Source organism: Pseudophryne corroboree (assembly GCF_028390025.1).
Source record: "Pseudophryne corroboree isolate aPseCor3 chromosome 3 unlocalized genomic scaffold, aPseCor3.hap2 SUPER_3_unloc_4, whole genome shotgun sequence".
In the NCBI taxonomy this organism is placed as follows: Eukaryota; Metazoa; Chordata; class Amphibia; order Anura; family Myobatrachidae; genus Pseudophryne; species Pseudophryne corroboree.
This window is the reverse complement of record NW_026967530.1, coordinates 1163098-1176190: the sequence shown is the minus strand read 5'-3', so window position 1 is coordinate 1176190 and position 13093 is coordinate 1163098. Positions and strand designations below refer to the sequence as shown.

General features: G+C 48.6%; 1 protein-coding gene across 2 annotated transcripts in view; it reads right to left on the bottom strand.

Moving 5' to 3' along the window:
* Positions 1 to 4513: 4513 nt before the first annotated feature.
* The window catches only part of LOC134984198 (zinc finger protein 260-like), a 79706-nt gene continuing 71126 nt past the window's right edge, over positions 4514 to 13093 (bottom strand). For both annotated transcript variants that reach the window (XM_063949832.1, XM_063949831.1), the window contains exon 6: positions 4514 to 6429. In XM_063949832.1, the coding sequence (XP_063805902.1) occupies positions 4949 to 6429 (1481 nt within the window). In that variant the 3' untranslated portion in view covers positions 4514 to 4948. The remainder of the gene's footprint in view (positions 6430 to 13093) is intronic.

Here is a 13093-nt window from a genome sequence, read left to right as displayed (position 1 = left end):
ATGCAGTACCCCTTTTACAAACATCTGAACGTCAGGCACTAAAGCCAGTTCTTTCTGGAAGAAATTCGACAGGGCCGAAATTTGAACCTTAATGGACCCTAATTTTAGGCCCATAGACAGTCCTGTTTTCAGGAAATGTAGGAAACGACCCAGTTGGAATTCCTCTGTAGAGGCCTTCTTGGCCTCACACCACGCAGCATATCTTCACCAAATGCGGTGAAATTGTTTTGCGGTTACATCCTTCTTGTCTTCGACCAGGGTAGGGATGACTTCATCTGGAATGCCCTTTCAGGATCCGGCGTTCAACCGCCATGCCGTCAAACGCGGCCGCGGTAAATCTTGGAACAGACAAGACCCCTGCTGGAGCAGGTCCTTTCTTAAAGGTAGAGGCCACGGGTCTTCCGTGAACATCTCTTGAAGTTTCGGGTACCAAGTCCTTCTTGGCCAATCCGGAACCACGAGTATCGTTCTTACTCATCTCCCTCTCATGATTCTCAGAACTTTTGGTATGAGAGGCATAGGAGGGAACACATACTCTGACTGGTACACCCACAGTGTTACCAGAGCGTCCACCGCTATTGCCTGAGGGTCCCCTGACCCGGCGCAATATCTGTCTAGTTTTTTGTTCAGGCGGGACGCCATCATGTCCACCTTTGGTTATTCCCAACGGTTTACAATCATGTGGAAAACTTCCCGATGAAGTCCCCACTCTCCCGGGTGGAGGTCATGCCTGCTGAGGAAGTCTGCTTCCCAGTTTTCCACTCCCGGAATGAACACTGCTGAGAGTGTTATCACATGATTTTTCGCCCAGCGAAGAATCCTTGTAGTTTCTGCCATTTCCCTCCTGCTTCTTGTGCCGCCCTGTCTGTTTACGTGGGCGACTGCCGTGATGTTGTCCCACTGGATCAATACCGGCTGACCTTGAAGCAGAGGTCTTGCTAAGCTTAGAGCATTGTAAATTGCCCTTAGCTCCAGTATATTTATGTGGAGAAAAGTCTCCAGACTTGATCACACTCCCTGGAAAATTTTTTCCTTGTGTGACTGCTCCCCAGCCTCTCGGCTGGCCTCCGTGGTCACCAGCATCCAATCCTGAATGCCGAATCTGCGGCCCTCTATAAGATGAGCACTCTGTAACCACCACAAGAGAGACACCCTTGTCCTTGGATATAGGGTTATCCGCTGATGCATCTGAAGATGCGATCCGGACCATTTGTCCAGCAGATCCCACTGAAAAGTTCTTGCGTGAAATCTGCCTAATGGAATTGCTTCGTAGGAAGCCACCATTTTTACCAGGACCCTTGTGCAATGATGCACTGACACTTTCCTTGGTTTTAGGAGGTTCCTGACTAGCTCGGATAACTCCCTGGCTTTCTCCTCCGGGAGAAACACCTATTTCTGGACTGCGTCCAGAATCATCCCTAGGAACAGCAGACGTGTCGTCGGGATCAGCTGCGATTCTGGAATATTTAGAATCCACCCGTGCTGCTGTAGCAGTATCCGAGATAGTGCTACCCCGACTCCAACTGTTCCCTGGACTTTGCCCTTATCAGGAGATCGTCCAAGTAAGGGATAATTTAAGACGCCTTTTCTTCGAAGAAGAATCATCATTTCGGCCATTACCTTGGTAAAGACCCGGGTGCCGTGGACAATCCAATGGCAGCGTCTGAAACTGATAGTGACAGTTCTGTACCACGAACCTGAGGTACCCTTGGTGAGAAGGGCAAATTTGGGACATGGAGGTAAGCATCCCTGATGTCCCGGGACACCATATAGTCCCCTTCTTCCTGGTTCGCTATCACTGCTCTGAGTGACTCCATCTTGATTTGAACCTTTGTAAGTGTTCAAATTTTTTTAGATTTAGAATAGGTCTCACCTAGCCTTCTGGCTTCAGTACCACAATATAGTGTGGAATAATACCCCTTTCCTTGTTGTAGGAGAGGTATTTGATTATCACCTGCTGGGAATACAGCTTGTGAATTGTTTCCCATACTGCCTCCCTGTCGGAGGGAGACATTGGTAAAGCAGACTTCAGGAGACTGCGAGGGGGAAACGTCCAATCTGTACCCCTGGGATACTACTTGTAGGATCCAGGGGTCCTTATGGTCCCAGCGTCATGCTGAGAGCTTGGCAGAAGCGGTAAAAAGGCTTCTGTTCCTGGGAATGGGCTGCCTGCTGCAGTCTTCTTCCCTTTCCTCTATCCCTGGGCAGATATGACTCTTATAGGGACGAAAGGACTGAGGCTGAAAAGACGGTGTCTTTTTCTGCAGAGATGTGACTTAGGGTAAAAACGGTGGATTTTCCAGCAGTTGCCGTGGCCACCAGGTCCGATGGACCGACCCCTAATAACTCCCTTTCCTTTATACGGCAATACATCTTTGTGCCGTTTGGAATCTGCATCACCTGACCACTGTCGTGTCCATAAACATCTTCTGGCAGATATGGACATCGCACTTACTCTTGATGCCAGAGTGCAATATCCCTCTGTGCATCTCGCATATATAGAAATGCATCCTTTAAATGCTCTATAGTCAATAAAATACTGTCCCTGTCAAGGGTATCAATATTTTTAGTCAGTGAATCCGACCAAGCCACCCCAGCTCTGCACATCCAGGCTGAGGCGATCGCTGGTCGCAGTATAACACCAGTATGTGTGTATATACTTTTTATGATATTTTCCAGCCTCCTGTCAGCTGGCACCTTGAGGACGGCCCTATCTATAGACGGTACCGCCACTTGTTTTGATAAGCGTGTGAGCGCCTTATCCACCCTAAGGGGTGTTTCCCAACGCGCCCTAACTTCTGGCGGGAAAGGGTATACCGCCCATAATTTTCTATCGGGGGAAACCCACGCATCATCACACACTTCATTTAATTTATCTGATTCAGGAAAAACTACAGGTAGTTTTTTCACACCCCACATAATACCCTTTTTTGTGGTACTTGTAGTATCAGAAATATGTAACACCTCCTTCATTGCCCTTAACAAGTAACGTGTGGCCCTAAAGGGAAATACGTTTGTTTCTTCACCGTCTACACTGAAATCAGTGTCCGTGTCTGTGTCTGTCGACTGACTGAGGTAAATGAGCGTTTTACAGCCCCTGACGGTGTTTGAGACGCCTGGACAGTTACTAATTTGTTTGCCAGCCGTCTCATGTCGCCAACCGACCTTGCAGCGTGTTGACATTATCACGTAATTCCATAAAATAAGCCATCCATTCCGGTGTCGACTCCCTAGAGAGTGACATCACCATTACAGGCAATTTGCTCCGCCTCCTCACCAACATCGTCCTCATACATGTCGACACACACGTACCGACATACAGCACACACACAGGGAATGCTCTGATAGAGGACAGGACCCCACTAGCCCTTTGGGGAGACAGAGGGAGAGTTTGCCAGCACACACCAAAACGCTATATTTTACAGGGATAGCCTTATAATAAGTGCTCCCTTATAGCTGCTTTTATAAAATCACAATTTCGCCAAATTTTGCCCCCCCTCTCTTTATTTAACCCTGTTTCTGTAGTGCAGTGCAGGGGAGAGCTTGGGAGCCTTCCTGACCAGCAGAACTGTGTGAGGAAATGGAGCTGTGTGCTGAGGAGATAGGCCCCGCCCCCTTTTCGGCGGGCTCGTCTCCCGCTTAAAAATGGATTCTGGCAGGGGTTAAATATCTCCATATAGCCCCGGAGGCTATATGTGAGGTATTTTTTGCCTAAAAAAGGTTTTTCATTGCTGCCCAGGGCGCCCCCCCCCAGCGCCCTGCACCCTCAGTGACTGCCGTGTGAAGTGTGCTGAGAGCAATGGCGCACAGCTGCAGTGCTGTGCGCTACCTTAGGAAGACTGAGGAGTCTTCTGCCGCCGATTCTGGACCATCTTCTGTATTCAGCATCTGCAAGGGGGCCGGCGGCGAGGCTCCGGTGACCGATCCAGGCTGTACCTGTGATCGTCCCTCTGGAGCTTAATGTCCAGTAGCCAAGAAGCCAATCCATCCTGCACGCAGGTGAGTTCACTCCTTCTCCCCTAAGTCCCTCGATGCAGTGATCCTGTTGCCAGCAGGACTCACTGTAAAATAAAAAACCTAACCTAAACTTTTCTAAGCAGCTCTTTAGGAGAGCCACCTAGATTGCACCCTTCTCGTTCGGGCACAAAAACCTAACAGAGGCTTGGAGGAGGGTCATAGGGGGAGGAGCCAGTACACACCACATGATCGTAAAGCTTTACTTTTTGTGCCCTGTCTCCTGCGGAGCCGCTAATCCCCCATGGTCCTTTCAGGAACCCCAGCATCCACTAGGACGATAGAGAAAAGCATATGTTATAAAAAAGATGACTTATGATCGAGTATGATATAGCAGCCAGAACCATCCACAGGAGGAAATACTGTGCTCCTTAAAACATGTAACACAAGTCAAAGGTGAGGAAAAAGTTCACATGGGCAATGATATGAAAGAGATGTTCAGGCTCTGAAATGGTCCCATATACCATCTGATATTCATACTCACAGCCTTGGTGTAATTACATTGCAGCTTTTTATTATAGCAAGAAGACACACATATAATGAATTAAAACATAGTGCATTAGAGTTCATAGAGTGCATTCTCTCGTAATAGCCCGCCATGTGGTATAGTCAGTTGGTGTAGCCAGGTACAGTATTAGGTAGTAGGATAAAACCAGTTGATATTTACCATATCCTTAGGCCTGACATATCCCATAGGTCTTGTCCTGGCAAAAAGAATGGCATTCCCTCGGTTCTCCAAAAGTGCAGCATCCCGTGCCTGAAATTGCTAAAGATGGCTGCCTCATCTTATACAAATATGTACAAAGGGCTTGGATCCTATTAAAAGTCAGTGTCTACACAAATAATTGTATTACAGATTCTTATATGTAAAACATTAACGCAACCTTATTTCATGTCTACCAGTTCAAGGAAATTAAACTGTGTCTTGCAATAGCTAGTTCTCACCAGTGTGACCTCTCTGATGTCTAACAAGAGAGGATTTCTGTGTAAAACATTTCCCACACTCAGAACATGGAAATGATCTTTCACCGGTGTGACTCTTCTGGTGTGAAACAAGATATGAGTTACACGTAAAATGTTTCCCACACTCAGAACATGTAAATGGCTTTTCTCCTGTGTGATGTCTCTGATGTCTAAGAAGATGTGATTTGTGTTTATAACATTTCCCACACTCAGAACATGGAAATGGCTTCTCACCTATGTGATGTCTCTGATGTATAAGAAGATGTGATTTGTGTTTATAACATTTCCCACACTCAGAACATGGAAATGGCTTCTCACCTGTGTGACTTCTCTGATGTGTAATGAGATTTGATTTCACTGGAAAACATTTCCCACACTCAGAACATGGGAATGGCTTCTCACCTGTGTGAATTCTCTGATGTGTAATGAGATGTGATTTCACTATAAAACATTTATCACACTCAGAACATGAAAATGGTTTCTCACCTGTGTGACTTCTCTGATGTCTAACAAGAGTTGATTTCCGTGTAAAACATTTATCACACTCAGAACATGGAAATGGCTTCTCACCTGTGTGACTTCTCTCATGTTTAACAAGATATGATTTCATTGTAAAACATTTCCCACACTCAGAACATGGAAATGGCTTCTCACCTGTGTGAATTCTCTCATGATTAACAAGAGCTGATTTCAGTGCAAAACATTTCCCACACTCGGAACATGGAAATGGTTTTTCACCTGTGTGGCTTCTCTGATGTGCAACAAGATGGTATTTTTGTGTAAAACATTTCCCACACTCAGAACATGGTAATGGCTTTTCACATATGTGACTTCTCTGATGTACAACAAGATCTGCTTTTTGTGTAAAACATTTACCACACTCAGGACATGAAAAAGATTTATCACCCTTGTGATTTCTCTGATGTATAATCAGATCTGATTTCTGTGTAAAACATTTCCCACACTCAGAGCACGGAAATGGTTTTTCGCCTGTGTGAAGTTTCGTGTGTGTAAAAAAAGAAAATTTATCTTTAAAACATTTCCCACACTCAGAACATGGAAATGGTCTATCATCTGTGTGTTGTTTCTGATGTCTACAAAGATTTGATTTGTGTCCATAACATTTCCCACACTCAGAACATGCAAATGGCTTCTTGCCTGTTTGACTTATCTCTTGTCTTTTATGTTTAAATCTTTTCCCACATCCAGAAGAGGAAATGACTGTATCACCGCTATGATCTGTCCTAGGTGCAGCAATATGTGAGTTACCAGGAGAACATTCCTCAGGAACAGAGGGATCAGATGATATATCTGCACTGTGAAGTGTTGGATGTATATTTAAGGAAATGGGGTTTTCTTCTGGAGACCCTTGTGTGATGTTCTTATCTTCTAATTCAAAATCTGGAGACCAAACGAGATGTCCCTCCGGGGTATTCCTTGTATTGCGTCCATCTGGTAGAAATAATAAAAAAAAAAAATTTGGCTCTATTTGATATTGCACCTATTCCCAGAGGTTTCTGCTTAGTACAACCTCATGCAGAATACTTTGCATGTGCTACATATCACTCTCACAAACATAACAAAGGAGAAGAAAGCAAACAAGGGGAGTTTTTTGTAGAGTGTGGCTGAGTCCCTACTCATCCCTCATGTGGATATGTGAGGCACACAAGTTGCGCCCTTCACAGGGCAATGGCAGGCTTGAAACCAAAGGTATCAGTGCCTCCTACTTCAAACATGGCATCCACAATTTCATATAGGAGGCACATCTAGTAGACGGCCAACCCAGAGTACAATGTGAAAATGATAGAATGGAGTGCACAGGTCACTAAGTGAGCCAGGGAAGGAAACTAACTCCCAGACTAGCCACCGAGGCATCCTCCCTTTTATCTCTGCTATATTGGACATGCCAGGAGAAGATATGCATTATAATGCCGTACAGATCAGCCAGAGAGTCAGAGCTTCTTGCAAGTCCATACAAATACACAAAGTGACTGTAGAGTCCTATGGCAGGATACAGGCCAAGGGATTGGGCGACAAATTTCAAAAAGGATCCACGGTGCTACGGCCTATGTATTGGCTTCCCATATATTTAGTGTATATCGGTCTAACGCAGTTCCTAGAGGTGGTCTGGAAGCACACCTCCACAAATAAATAATAAATACTATATAAAGTATTGTACAGCAAAAAAAAAATTTTATTTCTAAATTCCCCAATCCACAGCTGGTATCCAAAGAAGGGTGGTCCTTTACAGTTATTCAAACAACTTTTAATTCCATATATAATCCATAAAAATCAATCCTCAGTCTCAATGTGCTTTCTACAGAGTTCTTACAGTAGGAGAAGCGATACATACAATAGACTGTAGATGTTACACGTATAGTGTATCTGTGCACCGGGGACTATTCTGCCCGTGGTCTCCTAAATGCTCCTCAGCGCTAGCTGTCCTATATCTACAGCTATCTCTGTTCTCCAAGGTCTGCAGTGACACCAATCTTCCTGCTTTCCATCTCCAGTACTCTATCACCTCACTGATAAAAACACTGTGACCGGGTCCACCTGCTGGAGACACATTTCCACCCTCGAATGGGTTTTTGTCAAGGCACTTTTTTATACTACTGACCTCAGATCCATTGTACTCACTCCAGAGCATCATACATGTTCCAGGGCATCTTAAAGTAATACAGATAGATCCACGGTTATCTTGGCCTCTTTGTATATACTATTAGAAGTATCCTAACATATTCCGCACAGGCTCCATTGAAAAACTCATATCTCTAAATTTAAAATAGGCTTTTAAACCTTCAATATATATGATGGAAACTATTCTAAAACAAAAAATGGGGCTGCAAAACTTCACAATATTCTAAGAGACACATGTAAGGTCAAAACGGATATTTTTTAAAGAGGCACATATAAACTCAAAACAGATATTTCTCCAGATATTTTCAGAAATATATGTAGACTCCCTATAACTATTTAAATTATTTTACAAAAACCTTCAATGTATCAGATGGAAACTCTCACAAAAGCAAAAAGGAGAGTTAGAAAATCCACAAAATGTCAAGAAGCACATATAAACTCTAAACAGATATTGTTAAAGGGCACATATAAACTCAAAACAGATTTTTATCATAATTTTTTTAAATGTAAGTCAATTTGCATTAACTGTTCAAATTCTATTACAAAAAACATTGCTTCATACACTGACACTGTAACAAATAGACCACACATCTGTTTTTAGAACCTCCATCCTCAAATACAGTTTCCAAATGATCAACATCATATCGCTTTTGTAAGAACTGATCTTTTACAGTAAACACTTGCTGCCTAAAAATCTTCTTGTCTGCTGGTTTGGGTGCTGGCTGCTATCTCTTCAAATAAGAGTTATGGTGGGGGAGGGTGCAGGAAGGCAGAGGAACATTCCGGTCCCTCCGAGAGCAGCAGCAGAGGGAAGTCTCTCTTCCCTGCAGCTGCAAACACTGTATCTGACTTGTCGCATCCTGGTCAGATAAGGCACTAGTTGGTGTGGTCGCATCTGATGCCACCATGCCAGACAAGTGGTTAAAGTACGGCCCTTCTTTGGATACTAGTTGTGGATTGGGGCATTTAGAAATAAAAAAATTTTTTGCTACTTAATATTTTTGATTACATTTGTGGAGACCTTTTGTTACTAAATATTTTTATTTATTTGCAGAGGTGTTCATACAGACCTTCACAGCTGTTCACCTACCAGTCCATAATGCATATAGGAATTTCAATTTTCAAATTTCAAAAGAACATCTCTACGGTATTGTAGGGGGTTCAAGTCCACAAGCTTAGGGTACAGAGCACAGTAAGCTACATAATTTAGCCTCCAAACCTGCAGCCTCAACAGACCCAAGGATGCTTCGAAGTCTAAAGTGGTTACACCATTGACAGTTCTGAAGGTTCTCTGCCTTATCCTTAACTGATGGATTTTTCCCCAAAAACCGCTACGAAATAGTAATTTTTTTTATGAGTGAATTAGGTGAAGAACATGAATTTAGCAAAAAATGATTTTAGCAAAAAAAATAAAAAAAAATATCTCCTATATATTTGTCTAAATCTGTGACTCTGTGCCTGTAACGCTGGGCGGAGTTACAGTGGTGGGTGGAGTTATTCAAATGAGTCACAGAACTGGGCAAATCTATAGGAGAGCAGCAGCAGAAGCAGATGATATGGGCATGGCACAGGCAGGGATGCTTACCTCCCAGCTTTCTTCAGACAGGAGGAGGGACACACACACACACACGCACACACACACACGCACACACACACAACACCCCACAGCGAAAAGGGGGCGTGGCTTCACGGGAGGGCACCCGTTTTCGTCAGTGAGGGGGCATGCCCAGCGCTCTGTGAGCTGCTGGCATGCCCCCAGGGGCAGATTATGAGTCTGGGGTCCCAGGGCACTTAAGACAAGGGGCCCTATCTCATTGCTGTGCCTGCTGTGGGATTGGGGCGTGGCCTAATCGCCCCGCGAAGCCACGCCCCCTTATGCAAATTCCAGGATTTTTTTTTTTTTTTTTATGGAATTTTGGCCCCTCAGCTAGAGGTAAATCCAGAGGAGGTGGTCGCTCCCCCCTACACACCCGCACAGGCAGAAGAAAGCAGGGAGACTGCTGCCTCCCTGTAACACCACAGACCTGCCTACACGTAGCAGCGTGTGCTGACTGTAGCACAATGCTGCCGCTGTTACTGGCAGGACGGGGGAGCTTCAGAGCTGGGACACAGCTACTCCAGCCAGGGGGCCCCATAAAACTGTGGGGCCCATGGTACGTACCCCCTGCCCCCCCTTAATCCGGCTCTGCTGCTGGAACCCCCCCTTAATCCGTACCCCCTGATGCCCCCTCTCCCTCTGTCTCCACTAAATTCACCACTGCTCTAAGCAGAACAGTGAGTACAGGAGCTTCCCAACTGACCCCCCCCCCCAACACCACCACCACCGCGGGACACTGCGGCCCACGGGTGGGACAGCGGGACAGACCCTAAAAAATGGGACTGTCCCGCGAAAATCGGGACGGTTGGGAGGTGTGGGGGTGTGTGAGGGGGTATGCCGTACAGACAGACGGGCACCGGCTCACTGTGTGCTTGACCCCCCACATCGGCATACTCAGCAGGGGCTCTCTGGCGCGGAGGAGCGTCACTTTCTGGCACACTCCACACTTCTTAGCTGCAGTTTAGTGGGGCACCTGCCGCTGTGCAGATTCCGTACTGCCTCTGTTATCTCCAGCCCCGGCAACCCCACCGCTAGCTGCAGCGCTGCCACCCGCAGTGAGGTGCACCCAGCTCCTTCACACACTTTAGCCGGCGGGTAGCGCTGCAGAAGTCCGAGCTGCTTGCAGGCTCTGACCCCCTCCTCCCTCCAGCCACAGCGTCTCCTGGGGGCTAACCAGTCACTCCCAGTCTCCCCTTACCACAGTGCCCAGCAGCCGCGAGGTCCGCGCCGCGTGCATGCTATGACCCCCTCCTCCCTCCAGCCGCAGCGTCTCCTGGGGGCTAACCAGTCACTCCCAGTCTCCCCTTACCACATTGCCCGGCAGCTGCGCGAGGTCCGCGCCACGTGCATGCTATGACCCCCTCCTCCCTCCAGCCGCAGCATCTCCTGGGGGCTAACCAGTCACTCCCAGTCTCCCCTTACCACAGTGCCCGGCAGCCGTGAGGTCCGCGCCACGTGCATGCTATGACCCCCTCCTCCCTCCAGCCGCAGCATCTCCTGGGGGCTAACCAGTCACTCCCAGTCTCCCCTTACCACAGTGCCCGGCAGCCGCGAGGTCCACGCCACGTGCATGCTATGACCCCCTCCTCCCTCCAGCCGCAGCATCTCCTGGGGGCTAACCAGTCACTCCCAGTCTCCCCTTACCACAGTGCCCGGCAGCTGCGCGAGGTCTGCGGTGTGTGACTGAAGAGGGGGGGAGGGATGCGGACGGGCAGAGGAAGCAGGACTCCAGCCTGAGAGAGTCAGCCATGCCAAGTCTCCACCAGCAGCAGATCCCAACAGGTTGGAGTGGAACAGCAGCAGCCAACAGCAGTGACTCCGGTAAGACACATCTGTCTGTCACCACTGTTCTGTCCCTAATACCAATCTCTCCCGTGCCCTGTGTTCTGTCATGTCCCTGTCACCGTTATCCTGGCCCTGTCACCCTTATCCTGGCCCTGTCACCCCTATCCAGGCCCTGCAGAGCCGGCCTTAGGCATAGGCAAACTAGGCAAATGCCTTGGGCATTTGATATGCTTAGGGGCTCCAGCAGCTTCTGCTGATTAAAATGATATGCGGCATGCCTATATTCTGTGTGTATTCCTGGAAATCACTGTAATGTAGCATTTCATACACAGATACAGCCGCATTTTCATACAGAATATAGGCATGCTGCATATCATTTTAATCAGCAGAAGCTGCTTGTGCATCCTAGCCACATAGTAAAGCAAATACGATGCATTTTTATAAACAAAAAGCGCCCGACGTTAGCAGAGCTGCCAGCTGACTCATGTCAGGCATCTCTTGCAGAATTAGCGGCGGTGCTAGGGGGCACCAGCCAAAATCTTGCCTAGAGCATCATATTGGTTAGGGCCGGCTCTGAGGCCCTGTCACCCCTGTGCTTGCCCTGTCAACCCTATACTGGCCCTGTCACCCCTGTCCTGGTCCTGCCGCCCCTACCATGGCCATGTCACCCCTATCCTGTCCCTGTAATTTCTGTCCTGGCCCCGTCGCCCCTGTCCTGGCCCCGTCGCCCCTGTCCTGGCCCTGTCACCCCTGTCCTGGCCCTGTCACCCCTGTCCTGACCCTGTCACCCATATTCTGACCCTGTCACACCTGTCCTGGCCCCGTCACCCCTGTCCTGGCCCTGTTACTGCATACCCTCCAACTACCTTTTTGGCAGGTACAGTACCCGTAGCGCCTCCAGACTCCTCCCCAATGCACCACACCTCCGCACCTTCCCCTCTACCACATGCGGCACCCCACCCCTCCCCCACACGCTGTGCCTCCAGACCCCCTACACCACCCGCGGCTTCCACTCCTCCGCCCCTCCACCACCCACAGCACCTCCAGACCCCCTCCACCATCCACCCCCCATATATGTCTCCCCCCACACCTGCCCCCCCTCCACCCGCAGCATCTGCAGACACCCTCCTCCATCCGCGGTGCCCCCCTCATCCACCCCTCCCCCACCTGCCCCTCCACCACCTGCAGCACCTCCGGACCCCCTTCCCCATCCGCCGCACCACCTGTACTTGCCCCTCCCCTACTCACGCCACCTCCGGACCCCCTACCCCACCCCTTTCCATCCCACAGCACCTCCGGAACCCTTCACCCATCCGCAACATCCCCGCACCTGCCCCTCTCCCACCCTTGGCACCCCTGCCCTTCCCCCACTGGCAGTGCCTCGGGACCCCATCCCCCATCTGCAGCCCCCACTCCTCTGCCTCTCCCCCACCCACAGCATCTCCCGACCCTTCCCCATCCGGGCCCCCCCGCTTCCACCCCCCCTCTACCCGCAGCATCTACAGACACCCTCCCCCATCCACAGCCCCCCCCCCCCCCCCCCCGCACCTGTTACATTCTGTACATTGTGCCCTGCAGGTGCTGTTCACGCCGTCGCAAGGCGCTGCGCCTCCTTCACCATCGCACGCCCTTTCATTGTGCAATATTTAACCACTAACAAAGGAATGCAGGTAATACTCCATATAATACAAATATTGAACCCCAGAAAGGCATGCAAGGGTTAAGGGGGCGTAGCCCCTTGCGACGGTGTGAAGAGCGCCCGTAGGGCGCGATGAAGCACCTAGTATATATATATATATATATTTTTTTTTTTTTTACTAAATTATTCCCCCCAGCAGTGATCAGCTGGTTCGTATTCTCGCTGACAGGACACTGAGCTCCTGATGCGCTTTTTCTCATGTCCCCAGGGTGTGCGCACATGCCGGCATCATGCCGCCACCCCTAACAGATGCTGAAGTAGACGCGGTGTGGTCCACCTCAGGCATTGCTTTGCCTGAGGTATTGTGTGCTGCTCCCAACCCTCTCTGTGTCTTTTCATACTGCTGTCTGGGGTTATTGTGCTGCTTCACTCTCTGTATTGTCACTGCACTGTGT